Source organism: Mesoplodon densirostris, chromosome 15 (genome assembly GCF_025265405.1).
Source record: "Mesoplodon densirostris isolate mMesDen1 chromosome 15, mMesDen1 primary haplotype, whole genome shotgun sequence".
Classification (NCBI taxonomy): Eukaryota; Metazoa; Chordata; class Mammalia; order Artiodactyla; family Ziphiidae; genus Mesoplodon; species Mesoplodon densirostris.
In genome coordinates, this window is record NC_082675.1 from 11,796,001 (window position 1) to 11,821,237 (window position 25,237).

A 25,237-nucleotide genomic window follows, 5' to 3' on the forward strand; every position below is an offset into this window, starting at 1 on the left:
TCCAAAACCACCAATGGAGAAGTAGCCCAGACTCTGGCCCAGACTCTATGGATAGGGCCTAGAAATCTGCATTTTAACCAAACTCTCAGAGAATTCCTATTTGCACATATGCATGAGTGTTCTGGGCTGGGGAAATATTATGGGCAAAGGCTTGGATCAGGGCTGAGAAGAGTTTGAGCACGTTTTGCAGGCGGGGCCCGGGGTCGAGAGGAGACTGTCTCTGCTGTGCAGCCGTGGCCCTGGCCTTACTGCTGTGCCTCCTGCTGGTGCTTCTTGAGGCTCCTGGCTGCAGGGGGGCACCGCTCACCGCGCATCCAGCCGCAGTCCGGGGAAAGCAGTCTTGGGCTCTGGAGCTCTCGTCATGCTGGACCAGCTTGCCAGCCAGGATGAGGCCTGGTGGGGGGGAGGAGAATGTGGTGTCAGGGTGGCCTTTCCTCTGGGTGGTGGAGTGGAGGGCAGAAGCCAGGAGTCTGATGTTCTCTGAGTCACCTGCTCTCAGGGCCTGAGACGGGAAGGGTTTGGGTATCAGCATACCTTGCAGATGTTTAAGACTCGTTTTCCTCTAGGACCACAGAGTACTCACTCCTGTGTTTTGAAGATAAGGTGATAAAATCAGTGGCTGCTGAGCACAGCCCTGGCTCACCCACGTGTGTCTTGATGTCCTGCTCACAGCACCAGTGACCTCACTTAGGGACGCTGATGCTGACACCTGAGACCTTCTCTTGCCCTTGGGTGACTGCAGCTCCTCCCCTGCGTGGCTCACAGCCAGGGCCTAACTGGTGCAAGTGTGCAAAAGGCCAGCTTCCTCGCCTCAAGGCAGACAGACTGTATGGTACAGTTCACACTCCAGAGTCCCCTGCGGGATCAGGCTGAGACTGTAATCACCTGCAGCCACATCCTTGCTTAGCTCCTCCCGCATTTCCTGTCCTGCTGAGGAACATCCTGGAGGACTCCCTCCATAAACCACCTGCCAGATTACCCGTCTCAGGATCTGCTTCTAGGGAACTCAACTTAGGACAGTAAAGCAACAGCAAGATCCAGACGCTGGAGCTAGAGAGAGCAGGTCCTGGCTCTGCCGCTTCCTAGCTGTGTGACTCTGGGAGAGTTTCTAAACCTCTCTGATGTCAAATGAGGCTAGTATGGGCATTTGATGTGTTAAGACATGTGAGTGCCCCAGTCACCTTAATGATTTGGGGATTCCTTCAAATCAGAATCTTTAAGTTGTTCAGCACTTATTTCATTGCAGAAGTGGCTCCTCTATTAATACAAAGTATAAAAAGAAACAGACTCACCGAATCACCTCTGTGGGTTTAAGCAAGGTCAAAGTCCTGGAAAAGTCAGCCCATTTCCTACTTTTCTGTAGTTCTTGTTCTCCATTTTTCTTTGGGGATTCTCAGAACCAGCCAACTTCTTGGGAGACATGTTAAAGGGTTTACATCAGGGTTTCTCAACCTTGGCACTACTGATGTTCTGCGCTAGGTAATTCTTTGTGGTGAGGGCTGTCCTGTGCATTGAGGATGTTTAGCACCGTTGTTTCCACCCCCCCCAACTCCATCCTCAGTTGTGACAATCAGAAATCTCCAGACATTTTGCCAAATGTCCCCTGGGGTGGCAGGCAAAATTGCCCTTGGAGGAGAACCACTGTTTTATATCATAAATCCTCCACTCCCAACCAATGGGACTGTGTATCCATTATTCAGTTTTTTGCTTTTTTTTTTCCTTTTTTGTGGTACGCAGGCCTCTCACTGTTGTGTCCTCTCCCAATGCGGAGCACAGGCTCCGGACGCGCAGGCTCAGCGGCCATGGCTCACGGGCCCAGCTGCTCCGCGGCATGTGGGATCTTCCCGGACCGGGGCACGAACCCGTGTCCCCTGCATCGGAAGGCGGACTCTCAACCACTGCGCCACCAGGGAAGCCCCATTATTCAGTTTTTGAGTGCCAGCATTAGAGTGTCATTACTAAAATATTCAGTAGAGTGATCAAACAGCTTGGTTTGCTTGGGACTGGGTTGAGCACTGGAAGTCCCGTGTCCCAGGTGACCCAGGTTGGTCGAGGCAGGTCTATGCTAGTAGAAACATTTCACATGCTCCAGTTAAGGTCCCTGCCCACGTCTGTAGGTGTGAGACCCATAATCATTTCCCTAGAAAGGTAAAGAGTGATGTTCGGAAACTAGCATGAGATTTCCAATTTATTCCGGTGGTGTTTCAATGCACTTTCCACAGGTCCCCTCTTCTCCTGCCCGCAGTAGCCTGGCTAGACATGCTTGCACTTAATTCTTTTCACGTACGCAGTCACTTTGCTAATTTCCATGCACTTCTTTATCTGGTTTTGCTCTGTTACTGGGTCTTTTCACTTGGATTTCACATACTCTTTGGTTCCCTTCTTGCCCTGCGTGTCCTTCTAGCCCATGTCCTTACATCAAAATACAATGTTTTATCTGAAATTTTCCTGTGTTTGCAAAATGACTTCAGCCACAGGTGACAAGGAGATAAAAGCATGAAGTAAGCCATGGTTGGTTTGAGCCACTGGGTGCCCTGATTTTCCCAGCTCTTGAAAAGGGGGGAAATGATGAGCTGGTGTTGCAGCTGCCGCAAAGTTCCTGGAGGCTTCAGGAATTTGTACAACGGGCAGGATATTGGCAGGATATAATTATGAGCATGCATCTCAGAGATCACCAGCTTGAAGCCCAAACTTATTTTTCCATTAATAGAAACACTTCAGTTTTTGCAATAATCGTCATGGGAATTAATGGTCCCTTATATGTGTTTTTACCTATTATAGTTGGGTCCAGTTACAGTGGTATGTGAGGGAGGGTTATAATTCTCCTGAGGCTGAGGCGTGGATTGGATATGAGGAGGAGGAGGATGCTGATCCCATGTATTGAGGGCTTACTGAGTGCCAGACATTTTGCTAAGTACTTTACATGCACAAGCTCATTTAATTCTTACAACAACCAGGGAAGGTAGGGTCTATTATTATCCCCATTTTACAGATGAGAAAACAGAGGCCTTCAGGAGTAAATAGTTGGCCCAGAGTCTCCCTGCGGGTGGATCCACTCCTCAAACCCACTGATCCCTCTGATTCAAGGTCCCAGAGCCTTAACTACTTTGCATGGGCAAAGGACCAGCCACACACAGTTGCCAGCCCCCACTCTGCTTCTCCTTGAACCAGACAAGCAGAACAGAAGCTGAGCATCTGATCTCAACCTGACCCTGGACCAGAGTTGTCAGTCTTTTCCTCCCCTGCCTGCTACCCTCTCCCATCATCCCTTCTTGAATTGAAAGATGACGACAAATGGGTCTCTGTGATGAACACCCTCAGGTGCTGGGAACCCAGCGGACCCTGTGGTCATGCTCTCCTCTCTCGGGGAAGCTGAGGGGGTCAGGGAAGGCATCACCAACAGGTAATAAATCTACGGCTTCCTTACAGTATCATCTTGTGGAGAGACCAGTGCCAGGGTTTTCCTGATTATGTTTGATTATGTTGCTAGAGCGTTCAGTCTCTATATGTTAATACTCCCCATCTCCCTTGCTCATTTCTGCTGTTGCCTTTTTCTTTCTAACCCAGTTGTAGGCCAAAGAGCTCAACCCCACTGAGCTGTCGGCAGTGAGGGAAGGGGTGTTTTTTGAGATTCTTCACTGAGAGCATATGGAGACATTTCTAGAAGCACAGGCTCAAATGAGAGACCCCAGGGGCGTCAAAACTGCTCGGTTGGGGCACTCATTCATACAAGCCCACTGCGAAGGGGGTAATGATTTTGTTTAGTGATTTTGCAAGAAGGTTTAAGGAGCACTTAATGCAGTGATGTGGGAAAAGGCACGCAGAGGCAGGGAGCGGGACGGATAACCTGAGAGGGGAACTCGCTGCCCTGTGATTGTATCTGCTGCCAGAGGGGGGTCTTTCCAAGATGCTTATCCAGCCTTCACCTCCCTGTTTAAAACCCTTCCTTAGTTCCCCCTGGCTCTCAGGATAAAATCCAGTCTCCCAAGGAGACCCTGCACTATCCTTGTTTACCTCTCCTTCCTCCTCCCTCACCACTTCCCTCCTTATGCCTGGAGCTCCAGCTTCTCTGAGCCATCAGCAGGAGACATGCCCACCCACTGAGGCTTCTTTGCACCTTAGTGCTTTAGCCTACGTCTTCCTTGCACAACCCTGCTAGCTCCCCAGGCTCAGCTCAGTTATCACTTTCTCCAGGAAGCCCTCCCTGATTCCCCTCAGTTCCAAGTGCCATACCCCCCCCTTCACGATCATTCCATATAACATACCACATTGTGTTTGTCTATTTACTTGCGTGTCTCTCCAACCAGACTTTAAACTATTTGAGGGTAGGGCTGTGTCTGCTTTGTTCACTGTTTATACATCCAGGGCAAGCACCATGCCTGGCACATAGCAAGTACTCAGGAAATACTAGTTGGTGGAATAGATCTCAAAAGAAGCCTCTGGAGGGAAAGTGGCTCTTCCAAACCCAAGACTCTGGAAACCTGGTTCCAATCCTAATGGGATCATTTCTAGGAGGCAATTTTTTTTGGTATGATTTTTATTTTTCAATTTGTTAATATGGTGTATCACATTGATTGATTTGCGTATATTAAAGTATCCTTGCATTCCTGGGATAAACCTCACTTGATCATGGTGTATGATCCTTTTCATGTGCTGCTGGATTCTGTTTGCTAGTATTTTGTTGAGGATTTTTGCCTCTGTTCATCAGTGATATTGGCCTGTAGTTTTCTTTCTTTGTGACATCTTTGTCTGGTTTTGGTATCAAGGTGATGGTGGCCTCGTAGAATGAGTTTGGGAGTATTCCTCCCTCTGCTATATTTTGGAAGAGTTTGAGAAGGATAGGTGTTAGCTCTTCTCTAAATGCTTGATAGAATTCACCTGTGAAGCCATCCGGTCCTGGGCTTTTGTTTGTTGGAAGATTTTTAATCACAGTTTCAATTTCAGTGCTTGTGATTGGTCTGTTCATATTTTCTATTTCTTCCTGGTTCAGTCTCGGAAGGTTGTACTTTTCTAAGAATTTGTCCATTTCTTCCAGGTTGTCCATTTTAGTGGCATATAATTGCTTGTAGTAATCTCTCATGATCTTTTGTATCTCTGCAGTGTCAGTTGTTACTTCTCCTTTATCATTTCTAATTCTGTTGATCTGAGTCTTCTCCCTTTTTTTCTTGATGAGTCTGGCTAATCATTTATCAATTTTGTTTATCTTCTCAAAGAACCAGCTTTTAGTTTTATTGATCTTTGCTATTGTTTCCTTCATTTCTTTTTAATTTATTTCTGATCTGATCTTTATGATTTCTTTCCTTCTGCTAACTTTGGATTTTTTTGGTTCTTCTTTCTCTAATTGCTTTAGGTGTAAGGTTAGGTTGTTTATTTGAGATGTTTCTTGTTTCTTAAGGTAGGATTGTATTGCTATAAACTTCCCTCTTAGAACTGCTTTTGCTGCATCCTTAGGTTTTGGGTTGTTGTGTTTTCATTGTCATTTGTTTCTAGGTATTTTTTTATTTCCTCTTTGATTTCTTCAGTGATTTCTTGGTTATTAAGTAGTGTATTGTTTAGCCTCCATGTGTTTGTATTTTTTACAGATTTTTTTCCTGTAATTGATATCTAGTCTCATAGCGTTGTGGTCGGAAAAGATACTTGATATGATTTCAATTTTCTTAAATTCACCAAGGCTTGATTTGTGACCCAAGATGTGATCTATCCTGGGGAACGTTCCATGACCACTTGAGAAGAAAGTGTATTCTGTTGTTTTTGATGGAATGTCCTATAAATGTCAATTAAGTCCATCTTGTTTAATGTATCATTTAAAGCTTGTGTTTCCTTATTTATTTTCATTTTGGATGATCTGTCCATTGGTGAAAGTGGGGTGTTAAAGTCCCCTACTATGATTGTGTTACTGTCGATTTCCCCTTTTATGGCTGTTAGTATTTGCCTTATGTATTGAGGTGCTCCTATGTTGGGTGCGTAAATATTTACAATTGTTATATCTTCTTCTTGGATTGATCCCTTCATCATTATGGAGTGTCCTTCTTTGTCTCTTGTAATAGTCTTTGTTTTAAAGTCTATTTTGTCTGATATGAGAATTGCTACTCCAGCTTTCTTTTAATTTCCATTTGCATGGAATATGTTTTTCCATCCCCTCACTTTCATTCTGTATGTGTCCCTAGGTCTGAAGTGGGTCTCTTGTAGACAGCATATATACGGGTCTTGTTTTTGGATCCATTCAGCCAATCTATGTCTTTTGGTTGGAGCATTTAATCCATTTACATTTAAGGTAATTATTGATATGTATGTTCCTATTAGGAGGCAACTTTGAGGTGATGGGACGAGTGGAAAGATGTTCATGTTTGAAAGGGCAAGAGATGGCTTTATATACCCATCTAGGTAGTAAACTCCTTTCTAGATGATTCTAAGAAAGATTGTTAAAGAAAGAATTCTTGTCTTATTTCATTATACACCCCCAGTGCCTCTCACAGCACCTGACATGAGGAGGAAGGCGATGATGTTTTTGGCGTGCGTGAATGAATGGTTATCCTGACTCTACTATTTACTATCTGTATGATTGGGCTGCTTCCTGAGCCTCAGTCTTTTTGACTTTAAAACGGGCACGGGTGCAGCATTATCCATTGCTCACGGGATTGTTCTTCAGAGTTGTACAGGGTTATGTAAGAGCGCCTGGCCCCAAATTGGTGTTTGCTTAACGTTTCCTCAATTGGATATCAGCGGCCAGGTTTTTAAAACATCCCATTTGCTCTCCGGAAGGAAAGGCGGTGCCTTCTCAGGTGGGTTGCAACGTGAGCTGGTGTGAGATGAGAGAAAGGACCAGGGATTTGGGCTGCTTGGAGGAAACTTTTCATAAACTGGTTAGAATCCCCCATGAACCATTTGAAATGAATGTGACTGCGTTCACCAGCAAGAGTCTTGGGGGCCCCCTCCTCCAGGAAGGCCGCCCTTCTTGATTCCAGCCCCACGCCGGTCTCCGGGCTTGCGTCTGCTCCATGGGGCTGCTGGGGGTCCAGGACGAATCCATTAAGGAAATGGCAGAGCTGCTCATAAAAGGGGCCGTTTGTCCCCATGGTTCCCAGGCAAGATCCATGGAAGTCCAGTTTGCCTGTGGTCAGACCCCTGTCCCCCACCTCCCCGTCAGGGAGGAAGGAGGGAAGAATGAAGGGAATGCTGAAGGGGACGTGTTTGCACTTCACACTCTGCAAGGGATACAATTTATAAGAAATAGAAATTTTTAAAAATTGATGGAGACTATGAAGGGCCCCACACCAAGAGCATTCGATGGGCTTTCCCTGCTGCTGGGCTTGCCTTCCTTTTTCTTTCTCTCCTACTCTCTCCCTCCACCTCTCCAATATCTGTTGAGCATGTATCGTGCACCAGCCACCAGACCAGGCACTGAAGGCGGGGTAGGGAAGGCTGCTGCAAAGATGAGGAAGACCCAGATCCTGCCCCCAAGATAAATTCACATATTTAATTTTCAGACAGAGAGGATGTCTCATTCGGCCAGCAGCTCCTTTGGAGAATGAGATATCCCACGTAAGCAACTTTTCTTGATAACTGGAGCTTATCCTGTTAGCCTTTGAAGTTGAAAAAAATAAACTCTTTTCCATGAAAGTTTTAAATAAACCCTTTCCAAGTTTCCAAGCTGTCTGAGGCTCGCATGGCATTCCCCGTATGCCCTCAAGTGTGCCCTAGCCCTGCCTGCAGAGACACTGACTTATTTGCTGCCCAGGTGGGCACCACTTAGGCATTTTCTCACTGGATCCTCATGGCAGTTTTGCAGATGAGGAACCCGGAACGTAACAAGGCAGATGGATGCCCCCTTAGTCTGGAAAGGGTAGGTTCAAGCTCAGGTTGGCTGGATTCCAAAGCCCAGGCTTTTCACCACTTCTGGAACCACATATGACCTTTCCCTGGTGCCTGGAGTTGATCAGAGCCACCATCCTAACTCATGGTGCTCCTCTGGACCACGTCTGGCATGGAGGTTTGTCCAGGGTGGTCAGCTGTGTCCTCCCCACCCCTCCCTTTTCCTCCACGTGGAACAGAGCACAAGGAGGACCAAACTCCTGGGCTCAAGGGACACACAAGGGACAGGGAGCGGAGGACTTGGTTTTGGTGTGAGAACTGTGGGACAGACCACGTCGCTGTTCTGAACCTCCTTTAACAATCGTGGTGTGGGCTTCCCTGGTGGTGCAGTGGTTGGGAGTCCGCCTGCCGATGCAGGGGACACGGGTTCGTGCCCTGGTCCGGGAAGATCCCACATGCCGCGGAGCGGCTGGGCCCGTGAGCCATGGCCGCTGAGCCTGTGCGTCTAGAGCCTGTGCTCCACAACGGGAGAGGCCACAACAGTGAGAGGCCCGCGTACCACAAAAAAATAATAATAATAATCGTGGTGTCTTAGTTGGGCTCCCCTGTTTCTACAGACCTTGAGACGGGGATTTGAGGGCACATGGTGTCTTTGAGAAGTGACCCCAGGCCACACCAGCAGGGGAGTAGGGGAGCGAGACAGGGGAAGAAAGGCAGCCTGTCCTGGGTCCTGGAAGAGGGGGTGACGGCTATGGGCACCTGGGGTCCAGCCCCACGTCGACACACCCCAAGGGAGAGGGTACTGGGAGGTCCATCAACCAGCTCCCACCCGGAGTTCTTTCAGGGCTCCAGGCAGTCCAGCCAGCCCACATTCCCAGCCAGAGAAAGTCCTCCAGCAGAGGGTCTTAGGGGCTTGTGGAACACTGCATAAACTAGCAGTAAAAGCAACAACTCCCACAATAAAAGCGAGAGTACCTGCAACTTCAAGTGCTTGTCCCGGGCACCTTACTTCTGTCGTATCATTAATCTCCTCTGCCACCCTATGAGACAGATGCTATGATCGTCCCCACTTTTTTTTTATACCTCTTTATTGGAATATAATTGCTTCACAATGTTGTGTTAGTTTCTGCCGTACAACAAAGTGAATCAGCTATATACACACATATATCCCCATATCCCCTCCCTCTTGTATCTCCCTCCCACCCTCCCTATCCCACCCCTCCAGGTCGTCACAAAGCACCGAGCTGATCTCTCACGCTATGCAGCAGCTTCCCACCAGCCATCCATTTTACATTTGGTAGTGTATGTATGTCAGTGCCATTCTCTCACTACGTCCCAGCCTCCCCTTACCCCCTGTGACCTCAAGTCCATTCTCAACGTCTGCATCCTTATTCCTGCCCTACCACTAGGTTCATCAGTACCATTTTTCTAGATTCCATATATTATATGTGTTAGCATACGGTATTTGTTTTTCTCTTTCTGACTTACTTCACTCTGTAGGACAGACTCTAGGTCCATCCACCTCACTACAAATAACTCAGTTTCGTTACTTTTTTATGTCTGAGTGATATTCCATTGTATATATGTGCCACATCTTCTTTATCCATTCACCTGTCGATAGACATTTAGGTTGTCCCCATTTTACAGATGAGGAAACTGAGGCTCAGAGCGGGTCAGTGACTTCCCCAGCTTGTCACAGCCAGGAAGTGGTGTCAGGCTTTGAACTCAGATTTGTTCTGTATATTATCCTGACACCACTTCCTTTTATTTATTTATTTATTTATTGGTGGGGATGTGGAGAGGGGAGGACCCTGCCTTCTGGAAAATTTAGGCATCCAGACACCTCTCATCTGGGAAGTAGAATGTACCCCTCTTCTACTGTGGTCCTTGAGCTGTGGCATGCACTTGCTGAAAACTCACATTCCCAGCACTTCCTGAGTCAGAACCCAAGAGGGTATGCCTTGGGAATCTGATTCTGAAGCAGGTGGTTTACCGATAGTAGCTCTTTTCTTTCATGGACAGTGGAAAGGAAGAGTCTAATTTGGGTGGAATCATGCGTGTTTCCTGCTGGAAAAGTGGTTCTTTGTAAGTGGGACATGCACAAGTCTGGCCTCAGTCCCTGCACCGCCTCCCCTCCAGGGTCTGGGTGACTTCAGCTCTAAGCTAATCCTGCTGGCTGGATCAGCAGGTCCTGGATGTGTGGGCTCTAGTTCTCGTTGTAGACATGTGAACCTCTGTGCCAAGTTTGTGTCCGGGCATCGGAGAGCGCTCTCTTGGGGTGTCTGCAAGGGCAGTGGCTGTGCTCCAGGGCCTGGCGCTGCCCTCTGAAGCCCTGGCTGGAAGGATGAGAGTTCCATCTCCCACCCTTCAGCCAGAGGTGGAGGAGGGCTGCTCCCTTACTGTGAGAGACAGAGAGGGAAACGCCAGGGGGAGGCAGGAGATGGCTGAGGTCACTGGTGGTCTCGGCTGCCTTGTCCTGATACGGATGTGGTCCGAAGGTGACGTTCAGCTGCTTGGCCTCCCTCTGCGGTGCTGCCCACAATGGGGAACGGGCTGCTTCACATCTGCTCGTCAGCTTCCAGCTGGGATTGTTCAAGGAGGCTCCTAGGTGGGGCTGGCAGAAAGGAGCAGTCTCTTTCTGGAAGCTTCCTGGCGGAATTGAGCTAGTTCAAACAGGAAAGAGTGCAGACACTTCTCGGTTCAACTATCACTTGGCGTCAGCAGTCTCCCCAACCAGGGCTTCCCAAACGTCCATCTGAACAAGTCACAGTCATCCAATTCCTCCAGAGGCTTCCCGGTGTTTGTAGAATCAAATACAGACTCCTTGCTGGGGCCCCGGGGTCCTGCCCACCTCCCCTTCCTCAAGTCTTCCCTTCACTCTGGTTCTCTTCACTTCAGCCTCATCAGCCTTTAACTTCTGACCCCTGAACCCACGAGGCTTGATTTTGCCCCCAACCTTCGTGCCACTGGAGCCCCTCCCCCTCCCACTCCTGTCACTCTCCATCCCATTCCCCTGTATTATTTTGTTCACCATCTTACCACACAGCCGATTATCTGATACTTGTTTATGTGTTTATTAACCCTCCCCATAAACATAGGGGCTTCATCTGGCTGATCATTGTGTCCCCAGGACCTGGGGTCCAGTAGACCCAGTTTAAGTGTATGTAGAATGAATTAAAGGCTAATTTCACACTCGGCAGGTCTTCCCCTCTCTATAGGTCTGAGTCTGGGGGCCTTAGAAAAGAAAAAGACAAAGCCAGTTTGTAGTAACGTGGGATTTTTATTGCCTTGTGAAGTCAGGCAACTGTAGGGGGAAGAGCAAGGTGACAGGCTCAAAAAAAGGGACATTTTGACTCAGCTGCTTATAGACCACAGGAACCTTCCCCTTTACTCACCTCCACCCCCAAGATGTAAAGCAAGACGAATGGAGGCTTTGGAGGCATCTAACAGAGCTAGAGCTGGACTTGGGACCTCTTACTGACTAGTCGACCTTGGGCAAGTTCTCCAAATTTGCTGAGCCTCAGTTTCTCATTCTGTAAAATGGGGATAACAAAAGTTCCCACTTTTTAGGGCTGTTACAAGGATTAAATAAATTGTGTAAAGCACTGAGAGCATTGCCTGGTACATTGTAAGCACTGCATAAGTGTTAGCTCTTGTTTTTTTCAGAGTCACGTGGTCTTCATGGCATTTGTGACCAAGGGTACCTCCTAATGTTTCCAGCCCTCTTAAACTTCGGGTGCCAAGAGCTGTCACCTCTTTTTGAAGATTCCACATTGTCTCAGCCAACTTTTCCAAACCTAACTCAGCCATTCACTCACCACCCTGTCTTGATTTTGTTCTATTCATGTAGCAGCCCTCCATTTATTCATTTACCATTTGTAGCCTTTTTCACTTAAAGCAAATACATTTACAGGTGAAAATGTATCTTATAATCATGAATGGAGAATCAGCATCACTTGCCATTAAAATAAGGTGACCAGAAATAAATAGACATCCAAATAGAAAAATAAATTTATTAAATTCCCTGTGAATACTGTTGCCTGTCCAAATCTGGGACTGGGATTAGCACATGGCAGAGAGACGTAAAGACGTCTTAGCACAAGAAACCCCCCTGATGCAGTCAGAGTGAAGGAGAATTGAGATGGACTCATGTTCTCACTCTGCGATTGTTTCATGCTACCCACATCCCTCCTGGCTTCCCCCCTGCACCCCTGAGAGCCCCAGATCTAAGTTTTCCATATCATAGAGGACTTCAGGGCCCTGTTAGGGCCATAAAAGACTGAACACAAGGAAAATTGGGGAAATGTGCACAGACATTCCAAACCCATCAACTAGACCAGTGGTTCTCATGCCTCAGCACCTACCATCAGACTCATCTGGAGGGCTTGGTAAAGCAGGCTACTGCATCTCAGCTCCAGAGTCTTTGATTCATCACATCTGGGCTGGAGCCCTGGAAGTTGCATTTCTGGAAAATTCTCACCTGGTGCTGCTGCTGCTAGTCTGGAGACTCCACTTTGAGAACCACTGAACTAGACTAACTGAGTCAATGTCAGGTCCATGTCTGGGTGTCCAAACCATTCCATTAAAGATATCTGTCAAATCCCTAGAGGGGAAGAGAGTGGAGGACACATCTAAAGGTTCCACTTCTCTGTGTAGAGTACTTTGATAATAAACCTCTAAGCAGGCTGAGGGTAGCATTCTGGCAAAGATGTTGGCCGTTAGAAGTTAAGCTGGTGCACACAGAAACAGTAAGGGAATCCAAAAAGATATGCATGGATCATTGACAACATCCGCTGCAGTGTGTATCCACCCTACAGATGTACAATTCCAAAAGAAAAGGATAGAACAAGGTCATAGTACCCTTTTGAAGTCTGACAACGGTATGGGGAAGAGCAAGGTGACATCTTGGATTTGTCTCAAAGGAAGACATTTTGACTCTAAACTCTTAAGCTTAATACCTCTAAAACTTAATACCTGTTCATCCTAATTGGAAGCCATGGTTGGCTGTCTCCTATAGCATGAACCTTTAAGAAAAAATGATGCCACCTCTGGCACCACTGACCCAGGGTTTCTGCCAGGACAAGTCAGTTAATCTCAGTTTTTCCATCTGTAAAATGGGAAGAATAATAATACCTACTTCATGGCGGTGTTATAAAGATCTAATGACATAGCATCTGTAGAATGTTTAGTGCAACGCCTGGCAAATGAATCTTCAAGTAAGCTGGTGATGATTATTAGGGTTGAATGATGATGATGATGATGACAAACATCGACTGATAGATAACAATGTCTTTCAAAGCATGAAGTCCAAGTGGGCACTGTTGGTGAAACAGTTGCTACCAACTCTTGGACAACCCAGGACTGACCCGTGAGTGTGGGATGGCAGCAAACTCTCTCCAGAGTTAAGTTCCTAGGTTCCAAGGGTATGCCTCTGCAGTAGTTGCCCTATCTCGTCTCATGTCTTGGTATCCACAGCACCCAGAGCTTTTGGAACCATTGATGTGTCCCATCCACCCATCCATCTACCCAACCATACATCCACCCACCCATCCATCTACCCATCCCTAAACCCATCCATCCATCCACCAATCCATCTAAACATCCATGCATCCATCCATCCATCCATCCATCCATCCATCCTTCTCGCTCTTTCTCTCTCTCAGGTTAAAGTGCCACAACAAATGCACCAAAGAAGCCCCACCCTGTCATCTCCTGATCATCCACCGAGGAGGTAAGTATTTAACACTTACTGCCCTGGGGTTGTGGGGGGAGGGGGCTCCTGCAGGCCTTCTGAGATAGCTGTCCCATCCAGCTCGCCTCTGGATACCCCTTGACCCTTGATCCTTGCCTGTCTCATTTCTTTCCCTCTGACACCCTTCCTCCTGACATCTGTCTCCTTAATCCACCTCCCATGCCTGTTCTCCCTATTCTTTGTCCCCATTCTGGTCTCTCTGATGCTTTAGCCCCCAGATTCATCTACCCTCCCTAAGTCTTTTTCTCTCCTTCTTGTCCCCTTTCCTAATTTTTACTCTCCTCTCTTTCCCCCAATCCCATTCCTGTCCCTTCCCACTTGAAAAGAGTCCTAGCTGAGTGTTTTTCTATTATGTGCTCTTCAGACTCAGTCAATTGGCCCAGCAGAAGTAGGCATAGGAAGGGGTCTTGCTCGGGCCTGTTGGTTTGGGCCATCCGTGTTCCATCTCCTGGGGCCCTGGGAGTGTCTGGGCCAACCTGTCTAGGCAGGAGGCCAGCCGCTACCTCTGGGAAGCCACTACCAGCCTCCTTGCTCAGGCAAGAGCAAGACCAATTTAGTGAGAAGGAAAGGCTTTTCCTTGTCCGCTAGGGATTCAGTTGGAGGCCTCGCAGTCCAGCTTTCAAAGTAGTTCCCCCAATCCTTGGCCTGTGGGGTAGTTATTCCCAGACTCCATTATCCACACTGCACTTCATCCACCGGAGGATTCTGTAGGCCTGTGCTGTTCAATACAGTAGCTACCAGCCATATCTGACTATTCAAATTTAGATGTATTACAATGAAATAAAAGTAAAAATGTAATGACTCTGTCACACCAGCCACATTTCAGGGGCTCCATGGCCACATGTGGCTACCATATTGGATAGTCCGGATACAGAACACATTCATCATTGCAGAAAGTTCTACTAGATATCACTAGTCCAGACGCTTTGCTCTTCCAGCGGTGGTACATGAACCAGCAGCAACACGGGAATCGCCCGGGAGCTTGTTAGAAATGCACAACTTCTGGCCTCACTCCAGATCATGCATTTTAAACAGCTTCTACTGGCAACTTATCTACACTTTAAAGAAGCACTGCTCTAGAGGAGAAGTTGCAAACTCAGATGCCTGCCAGGGACCCTGAATGAGAGCCGCTGGCCAGGCGGGCCGTGCAAAGTGGAGGGAGAGCCAGGCGCCATCTAGAGAGGACGGCCACTCCTGCAGTGTGGACCTGCATTGTACCGTTTCTCACATTTCAAAGAAAAGCCCACATAGCTTTATGTGCCGTATACTTATTTTCAAATGTTAACAACTTATTAAAATTGTTAAAATTCTTGCTGGCCCCCTCCCTGCCACCCCCCATCTATAGGTTGGATGGAGGCCTAGTGCCAACTCTGGGGAACACAACTCGCTAATCCTCATCCTCCTCCACCCCTCCCAGCCCTCCCGGCCTCGGGTCAGTGTAGGCTCAGGGGACTCTACCCTGGTCTTGGATGAACCCAAGGGAAACTTAAAGAAGGAGGTAGATTGCTGCCAAAAAGTGCTGGCCTGCTTCCAGAGCCAACGGGCCATCGGTTTTCGAGGATCTTTGCATCGCTTTCCTCCACGAGGAGAGAAAATTGCAAGAGAAGGAAGAGTCTGATTCAGCTCCTTTCTCTTGCCCCTTCCCACCTCATATCCTTAATTAAGAACCATCTGTTCCTTGAACTGTATACACGCCGTGAGGCTATTTTAAACCTGAATTCTCACCACTCCTGAGCCCTTGTCTTGGGTCAGCTTTGTCAAGGAAATCGCCTCCCACCCGACTCCCCTCCACTGTGGTCTCTGCTGGAGCCCGACTCCCACATGGAGACCAGGGCCAGCCTGCTGAGAGGCGACGCACTCTCAGACACTGACATCGGAAGAAGGGCTCCCTCCCACCCCCCTTCAGGATGCCCCCTTTACTCGAAGGCGGCAGGTGCCTGTACACACGAAGCAAACGGAACTTTCCAGAGGTCCACCAGCTTCTTGTTCTACCCACCCCGCTTTGGTAGGAAGTTGAAAATATAGTTGGTTTCCATGGTGATGGCAGCCCAGGCTTAAGAGAGAAATTAACCCCCTGGGTCAGTCCAAAGCTTTAACTTTTCCACGAACACCCCCAGCCCCACAATATAAAACAGCTAACAAGTAACATTACCAGGCATCACATTTGAATGCAAGCTTCTTGCTTTGCCCCTCCCGGTGGTCCCTGTAAATTGTAAGTGACAGAGGAGTTAACAGGGAGAGGGGCTCAGGTGATGTGGTTTGGATCAGGACACATTTATTTAGCATCGCCTGTGTGTCCAGCTTTGTGCCTTTAGGGATGATGCAGGGGGAAGCTGGGAAGCTGAGACTTTCCTTCAGGGATCCATGGTGACCTTGTTTAGCACAAATGTATTTTGACCTGCTACAGACTGCTCGGGCCTGAGAAATCCCACAGGTGACCCAAGATGATCCTAACACACAAGCTTAGATGCGGGAGGGACAGGTGGCCACAGTGAGCTTGTCAACTGATGACAGCCCCTGAGAAATCAGGAGCCTCTTGTCTTCCAAAGGAGGTTCAATTCTGAAATGAACGCCAATGTGAAACGATTATGGTATTGGATAAAAAAACTCCGAAAGCTTCAGTTTCATTGTAATCATTTTTAATCATCAAAAGCCATATATTGACAACACAAACATTTTAGAAACCACAGAGGACACAGATAGTGGGAAGAGTGTCCCAGTATCATGACACAACACAGTGACTCTTATTCTTAGGGAATTCCCGTCCAGTCTTGGGGATGGGCCTTTGAGGTGGGGTCAGAGCTCTATTCTCCTGATGTGGTACTTAAATTTAAGTGGTACTTAAATTCCCACTTCGCTGTTTTTACCCCTACGGATCCAGCAAGGTTAGTCCGGACAGAGTCCGTTCCGTGTGACATCAACAACCCTCTACGAAAGCCACCCCGGTATTCGGACCTGCACATCAGCCAGACGCTCCCTAAAACCAACAAAATCAACAAGGTGAGACCGGAGTTCTGTTGGGAAGGGGCGTGCTGGGGCTGCCGCTGCCAGACAAGGGGCAGGAGGGAGGAAGGTTCTTGAACAGGACTCGGCAGATTGACCTGGGAGCATTGCCCTTACTTGCCAGCCCACCTAGGCTCTCTCCTCATTCTGTGTGGTTTGTGTCTAGAAAAGTCTGGGGGGCATCCAGCCATCAGTGCAGAGTGAGTGTGCCAGAAATCTACCAAATTTAGAGAGAGGGCACCTGGCAGTGAGAATGAATGAGCGTGTTGACGGGGGCACAGTAGGGATGGGAGGAGAGCCTGAGAGGGGGTCCTTAGTGGTGCAGACTCCGCCCTCTTTCCTCTGTGAGATGTTTCATCCTCTGCCAGGATGAGCTTTGCAGATGGTTCTGTGCTTTCTCACACATCTGTTGAATCCAACCACCAAGGGACAAGAGTCTGTTTCTCATCTCCTGCTGGAGACTGGGTAGATGGATCTGTGTGGGGACCACAGGCTCTGAGCCCTAGCTAGCCTAGTTGGCTTCTGGCTGGTCCTCAGATGGTGGTCAGCAGTGGGCTTCTCTGTGCCTCTTTCTTGCCAATGTGGCCTGGAAATTTCCAGCGTGATTTCCATGTCCTTTGTTTGGTCTGTTGGTGGAACGGCACCAAAGCGATCCCAGGGACACTTCCAACCTCACGGAAGAAGCAAAGGTAACATAGGCCAGCAGGTGATTTCTCAAGCCCTACGGTGCCTCCGTGCATTGTATGGAAGGTGGATAAAATGCGGGTCAATCCAAGCGTGTGGGAAGTCACCAGCCTGTGTTCAGGACCCACATGAGTGTCATGGTGGCCGTGTGACCTCTCGCCGGCAAGGCATACTCTCCCTTCTCTGCATAAGGCTGGAGAAGGCCTTTCTCCCTCCCCGATCCACTCTCCACACAGCAGCCAGAATGATTCTTTTTTTTTTCTTACATTTTTTTAACATCTTTATTGGAGCATAATTGCTTTACAATGGTGTGTTAGTTTCTGCTTTATAACAAAGTGAATCAGCTATACATATACATATATCCCCATATCCCCTCCCTCTTGCGTCTCCCTCCCACCCTCCCTAATCCCCCGCTTCTAGGTGGTCACAAAGCACCGAGCTGATCTCCCTGTGCTATGCAGCTGCTTCCCACTAGCTAGCTATTTTACATTTGGTAGTGTATATATGTCCATGCCACTCTCTCACTTCGTCCCACCTTACCCTTCCCCCTCCCCGTGACAGAGTGATTCTTAATGAATGTAATTTGAATCACACCATCCTCTGCTTAAAAACCATCCCGTGGCTTTCTGTTGCTTGGAGGAAACAAATCAAACTCCTCACTGCAGCCTGCAAGGCCATGCACAATTTGGTCCCTTCCTCCATCTCCAACCTCCCTTTCCAGGCCTCCCCAACAAAGCCCATATGTTCTTTCTATCTCATGCTGTCACCCACTGTTTTTACTACTGGATCTCAGTCATTCACCATCTGTCTCCTTGCGGCATTGTCTTAGGACTTGATGATGCAGCTTGGCCCCTGAAGTCAGGCAGACCTGGCAGCCAGTCTCGGGGCCTCCACTTACTCACTCTGAGACTCTGGGCAAGTAACTGAACCTCGCTGAGCCTCAGCTTTCCTGTGTGTAAAATGGGTGTGTTCCAGTTATCCACTGCTGTATAAACAAACAACCTCAAACTTAGTGATGGACACCAACAGCTCTTTAATTATGCTCATGGAGTCTGTGGGTCAGGGATTGGGAAAGGGGTACAGTGGGGATGGTTTGTCTCTGCTTCATGATGTCCAGCTGCAAAAGGCTCATGCAGCTGGGGGCTGGAATCATCCAGAACAGGGATTGGCAAACTGTGGTCTACAGGCCAAATCTAGCCCACTGCCTGTTTTTGTGAATTAAATTATACTGGAACAAGCCACACCTGTATTTTCTATGGCTGCTTTCATGCTTCAAGGGCAGAATTGAGTAGTCACAAGAAAGACCACTTGGCTCACAGAGCCTAAACCACAGGATGGTTTAGCCATTTCAAGAAAAATTTGCCAACCCCTGATCTAGAGGCTCCTTCACTCACATATCTGGTGCTGGGATGAGTCAAAGGCTGAGCTCAACAGGGACTCATCGGGAGCAGCTACATGTGGTCTTGCCTTGTGGCTTGGGCTTCCTCACAATATGGCTGCTTCAGGGTAGTCAGGCTTCTTACATGGCACCTCAGGGTTCGAACAGCAACTGTCTTAGCAAACAAAGTGGAAGCTGCAAAGGCTTTTTATAAAAGCCCACGCACTGTCTTGGCTTGTCTCTAGCCAAGGGCTGGCAGTGTCAGTTCTGCTGTACTCTACCGATGGAAGCAGTCACAAGCCTACTCAGATTTAAGGGGGGGGGAGGCGTGATCTCACTTGTCAATGGGAAGAATCCAAGGAATTTGTGACCGTGTTTGAAAATGTCCCCTGGTAAGCAAAAAGAGCACCAACCCCAGAGAGTTATTGTGGGGATGAAATGAAATAATCAACATAAAGCACTTAGGAGAGGTTCCTGGCACATGGTAAGCGTCCAGGAAATTCTAGCTATTTTTATCAGCTTAAATCTTGAGCTTCCAATCATAATGTCCGGCTGAGTCCGCTTTTCCTTTGTTATTTGTAAAAGATATAGGTCTCCCCACTGCTGGGGTTGGGGTGCTTAAGGGGTTTGAATGGTGAGGCTCTTGGGAGGTAACCGGGCACACCTATAACCATCCTGTCCTTTGTGACCCCTTGAGGGGTGAGTGGCTCAGAGCCGTCTCGAGACCTTTCTCTCTGGCTTTACAGACGCAACGAGCCTCTTGGTGTCAGATGGGACAGAAACATGGGTCAGATCGGTGACTGTGCCATTGTTCTGCTTGTCTGCCAGCAGGAGCATTTGATAAGAGAAATAAATTAACCTCTATTTAGAAAGTGGCTTTGACATGAAGGTGGACAGGAGCTATCAGAGAGCTGGGTTATTGTTTCCCCTCTTTCCCTTCTCACTGGCTTCACTCAGATTCTTTGTGTCAGGCGATGATGTGGTTAGTGCAATAGATTTCTGAGCGAATTTGATCTCAAGATTTCCTTTTCATTGCTCTCTGTCTCTTCTCTTGTCTAGCTCTGTCAGTCCAGGTTCATAAAGTCCAGCTTGTTCACCCAGCAAAATGATTTGAGTGTGCATTTTGGAGTCAGAAGGTCTGGGCTTGAAACTCAGTTTCTTCATATGCTCTGTGACCAGAGCAAGATCCTTCTGCCTTTACTTTCCCCTCTGTAAAGTGGGCATTATAATAGTAGACGTTATTGGAGTTGTGGAGAGGGGTTGCTGCCGTGTGTTATATGTCAAGGGTTTAGTCCCAACACTGGATCCTCAGGCCATGGAAGAGCTTGGTGATGAAGAAGACAGACAAGGAGGAGGGGGAAGAGAAGAAAGAGGAAGAGGGAGGAGAAAGAAGAGGAAGGAGGAGGGTGGGGAGGATGGCGGAGAAGCAGCAGCAGCATCTGCCGTCTCCTGAGGGGACCAGTCTACAGTGTTTGTGCTTCTACATCAAGGCATCAAAAGTCCCATCTGCAGTGGTGTCCAGAGCTGAAGATCTGCCTGCTGCAGGGAAGCTTTTTGAAGTGGCTGCATGCTGGCTGTCCTTTACAGTTGGTTGCAAGGAACAGGCTCACCTCGGCTAGCTCAGCACAAGGAGTTGTCTGTGGGAAGGATGGACACGGGGCAAGAAGAGAAAGGGGAATCACAGTTGAGGAGCTAGGTCTCATGAAATGGACATGGAGGACAGGCTTGTGCTCAGGCCAGCTGCTTGGACCCTCAGCAAGACCCTGGGTCACTGTTCTGGCCCTCCGTCATGACGGTGGCTCGGCTACTATTTGTGGGGGCCCTCGGGTCTGGTACTGTCGACCGATCTCCTCATCCTCTCCTCTCATCTTTTCTCTCCATCATTGCTTCTGTGGCCATAGACTTCCTGCTCCTTGTAACGTCAGCCAGTTTGTCTTCTGGCCTGTCGTGGCTCTTCTGTTCCCTGGAGCCTCATCTCCTGTCCACCTTTGCTCTGCTTTCCACTGTTCTTCCTCTTGGTCCTGCTCTTTTTATTCCATATCATAGGTCACTGACCAGCTGTCATGATGCCCTGACCTATGGTCTTGAGTTGGGAGTGGGCTATGGCAGTCACAAGACAAGTATGGCTGTTTAGGAGTCTGTTGGGTTGGAGGGTGGGGACGGTTTCCTTTGGAAAAGTCCACGGGAGAGAGAGTTACTATCCTTGTCATGTTCACATCAGTGCACAGCTGGGTGAAGGGGGAACCTGGGAGGTGAACATGCTTCTGTTTGATTCTCAGAGTCAGATGTGAGTTTCTTATTACTTGGTTCAACCTTCTGTTTCTGCTTCTGGGCTGGAGACGGGGACCTGGGCCACTAGCCCTCTGTATGACTCCAGCACGTCACATCCCATCTCTGAGTCTCGGCGTCCCCGTCTATAGCACAAAGGGATGGGACTGGATGGTCTCTGAAGGATGTTTCCACATCAGAACTGCGCTCAGAAAGAGGAATTCTGCTGTTAGTCCTTCCCTTCCTGATCTGGTAGAGTTTGAGTTTCCCTCTGCTGGAAGACAGCCTCCAGCTGCTGCTCCCATGGGGACACAGATCTGGGTCTGGGCTGAGGAAGGAATTTCCCATCCCGTTTAGCACTTCTGCTGGGCAACGTGGGCACCATAAGCAGCTTTCTCTTTTGCTGATTCTGTTGATTCACATCAGCTCTGAGCCTCGGAGATGAGAAAGACTGAATTGCTGCCATAACTGTTTCCTTCATAAGAGCAGCTCCTCCTTCCCTCCCTCCCTTCATCTCTCCTTCCATCCCTCCTTCCTTTCCATTCATTGATTCATATAACGTTGATTAGCCACCTCCTATGTTTTTGTTTCTGTGCTAAGTTCTGCATATGCCAAGATGAATAAGACACTGTCTCGTACGAGGAGATAAGCCTTTTCCTCCTTCCCTCTCTCCTTCTCCTTATCCCTCCCTCTCTTCATTTCTTTCTTTGTTCCTTCCTCTATCACACATTTTTCGAGGGACCACACTGTGCCTGGCATATTGCTAAGTGCTGAGAATAGGGAGCTTCTAGCCTCGAGGATGAGACAGATAAGTAAGCCGAGCAGTGACGGTGTTGAAGCATCAGTGGAAGCTGGGGCCAGTACCAGGAGCGAGCTAGTACCAGGCAGGGCTAGTACCAGGCAGGGCTAGTACCAGGCAGGGCTAGTACCAGGCAGGGCTGGAACCAGGAGCGAGCATTGTGCTGACCTGGTGGAGTGGGAGGTCAGGGGAACTTCTCAGAGGAGGGCCGGTCTGAGCTGGGCTTTGAAGAAAGAATAGGCATCTTCCAGGCAGACTGGGACAAGGCGGGGCAGATATTCCAAGTAGAAATAACAACATGTCCCAAGCCTCAGAGATGTGAAATAGCCTGGTTTGTGTTGGGAACTGTGGACCGACCATTTGACGCGACTAAAGCAGTCATTGTAGGGATGAGAGAAGAGGAAGTGATGTAAGCCCAGGTCGAGCCTGAATATGTGCATCATGGACCAGCGTTTTCCTTTAAACATGCTGTGTCACCGGAGCAGTCTCTATGCCAGCTCCTCCTAATGGGATGCTGTTTTCGGTACAAACCTTTTTTTTTTTTTTTTTTTTTCTTTTTGTGGTATGCGGGCCTCTCACTGCCGTGGCCCCTCCCGTTGCGGAGCACAGGCTCCGGATGCGCAGGCCCAGCGGCCATGGCTCACGGGCCCAGCCGCTCCGCGGCATATGGGATCCTCCTAGACCGGGGCACGAACCCGTATCCCCTTCATCGGCAGGCGGACTCTCAACCACTGCGCCACCAGGGAGGCCCGGTACAAACCTTTATACTTTTTAAAACTGATATAATGACTTTTTTGCAGAGCATCTATGGAAACTTCTTGAAATTTGCCAATCTGTGAGTAGAAGTTCAAAGAAGAGTGTTGATAGGATGGATAGATGCCTGACTTTCATTTCCCCTTGTCCCTGTACTGACACAATCAGTCCCTAACTTCCTTTAAAAACCTCCTGTGCCCCATTGGGCTGTATGGGGCCTTCACAGCCCAACCACGTAAATCTTAGCCCACATGTCACTGCCGTATTATTCCTTACACTAACATGTCCATTGCCATTAAAATTTAATTACCATTAGATAAATTAGGATAGAATGAGAAGGCTGGCTTCCTGATGCCTTTCTACTAAAATCAGATCAGAATTACCTCCAAGGTGGTCTTGCGTGGAAGGTGGCTGGAATGAACTAGAGCATGACCTTGCCTGGAATAGGAGTACTTTGTCCGAGGAATGTTTGTAGGAGTTTGATCCACAAGAGCCACAGAGGATAACAACCTAGCTGTCCTTCAATGGATGGTTGGTCAAATAAACTGTGGTACATCCATACCATGAAATACCACTCAGCAATAAAAAGGAACAATCCATCGATGCATGCAGTAACTTGGATGACTCTCCAGAGAACTATTCTGAGTGAAAAAAGCCAATCCAAAAAGGTTACATACTATATGATTCAATTTATAGAACATTCTTGAAATGACAAAATTATAGCAATAGAGAATGGGGTAGTGGTGCCAGGGATAAAAGATGGGAGGGAGGGGTGATGAGGAGAGAGAGGGAAGTGGGTGTGCTTAGAAAAGGGCAACATGAGGGCCCCTTCTGGGGGTGGAAATGTTCTGTATCTTGACTGTATCAATTCAGTGTCTGGGTCATGATATTGTACCGTAGTTTTGCAAGATGTTATCATTGGAAAAAACTAAGTAAGAATGCATGGGATCCCTCTATTATTTCCTACAGCTACATGCAAATCTGCAGTTATCTCAAATAAAAAGCTTAATTGCAAAAGTAAACGCCGTGGGCCTCCCTGGTGGCGCAGTGGTTGAGAGTCCGCCTGCCGATGCAAGGGATACGGGTTCGTGCCCCGGTCTGGGAGGATCCCATATGCCGCGGAGCGGCTGGGCCCGTGAGCCATGGCCGCTGGGCCTGCGCGTCCGGAGCCTGTGCTCCGCAACGGGAGAGGCCACAACAGTGAGAGGCCCGCTTACGGCAAAAAAAAAAAAAAAAAAAAAGTAAACGCCGTCATCAATATAATCGCTACCGTTTGTTGATAACAAAGTGCCTCAGCGCAGTGCTCAGGGTGTAGGTACATACATGACCTTATTTAAACTTCACAACAGATCCACACACAGTGGGTTCTTCGCCCACATGAAGGACAGGGAGAGACTGAAGCTTACAGAGAGGAAGTCACTGATGTGGAGGCAGTGTGACTGCGTGGGACTGGGATGGACTCTGGGAGGGGGAGGTGCACAGCACCGGTTGAGCACGGGATGCCACCGGGCCTCCAGATGGGAAATGTCCGTTCCCCACCCCACACTCCCCGCCCTCATATGCTGGTTGGTGTTTGCTACACCAGCTCTGGAGTTTGCCAGGTAAACACACCTGCTGACAAATAACCAGATCACACAAAACCATCCTTGGGCACCTGGAACCGAGCTGAACGGTGGACCTCTGAGTAATGCAGGGACCAAATGATCCACGTCCTGTGAGTGAACAGATTAAGGTTCCCCTGAGAACTCTTAGCTCTGCTGGCTTTGAGAGGCAGGAACCCCTTTTCTGGGATGCTGAGGTTTGCTAGTGTTATTCCCATTTTACAGTGGGCAAAACTGAGGAATGGCGAGGTTAATCATTTTGTTCAGGATGCGAGGGGAAGAGGTGGCCATGGGATTTTGAATCTGCGTTTGCCTCACTCTGGATTCTGCTTGTAAGAGTTTCCTGGGGATGCTGGTAGCTAAGACAAATTACCACAAACTGGGTAGCTAAGACAAAAGACATTCTCTCACAGTCTGGAGTGCAGAAGTCTGAGATCGAGGTGTCGGCAGGGTTGGCTCTTTCTGGAGACTCTGAGGGCGAATCCATTCCATGCCTCTCTCCTGACCTTCGGTGGCTCCAGCAATCCTTGGCATTTCTTGGCTTCTAGAAGCATCAGTCCCCTGTCTACCCCTGTCTTCAAATCGCCTTTTCCTCTGTGTGTCTTTCCTTTTCTGTTTCTTATAAGGACACTTGACATTGGATTTAATGCCCCCCATGCCCAAATCCAGGATGATCTCATCTCAAAATCCCTGACCAGCGTCATTCTGAGGATGCACACATGGATTCTCTCTTCCTTTTGACTTTAGAGCAGTTTCAAGGGCCGGAAGAGGCATTGCTGGTTCCAACTGAGATGTGAGGGAAGATGCTGCAGGCTTGCTCTCACACTGTCTCTTGAGCTGTCAGGCTGTTGATTCTTTAATAAACACTCAGGATGAGAGGCGTTAGGATGGGAAGAACACTCTGGGTACCTCTGCATGGGACTTTCCAAAATCAAAGAGGCCCAGGGAGCGTGACTGTCACCTACATAGCTTTCATTATGTGGTAACCTTTCAGTCCGGGCTCCAAGCAGTGGACAGGAATTTGACCCCAGAAGCTGTTCCATCCGCAGCTGGATGCAACCTGGTGAGGATGATGAAGCAGGTGGGGGGACTTTGGAAGGATCTGGTGGTTGAGGAAAACAGAAGAGTTGCTGTGGATGCCAGGGTGGGGTCTCTTCCTGTGCAACCCACTCTCACTGCTGTGTCTC

The 25,237-nt window shown here is 48.4% G+C and overlaps 1 protein-coding gene across 1 annotated transcript in view; it reads left to right on the forward strand.

Annotated features, from left to right (window-relative positions):
• KSR2 (kinase suppressor of ras 2) overlaps positions 1 to 25,237 on the forward strand; it is a 400,863-nt gene that overhangs the window by 302,976 nt on the left and 72,650 nt on the right. The window contains exons 8-9 of the mRNA XM_060119067.1: positions 13,476 to 13,541; positions 16,438 to 16,564. Of these exons, the coding sequence (XP_059975050.1) occupies positions 13,476 to 13,541; positions 16,438 to 16,564 (193 nt within the window). The remainder of the gene's footprint in view (positions 1 to 13,475; positions 13,542 to 16,437; positions 16,565 to 25,237) is intronic.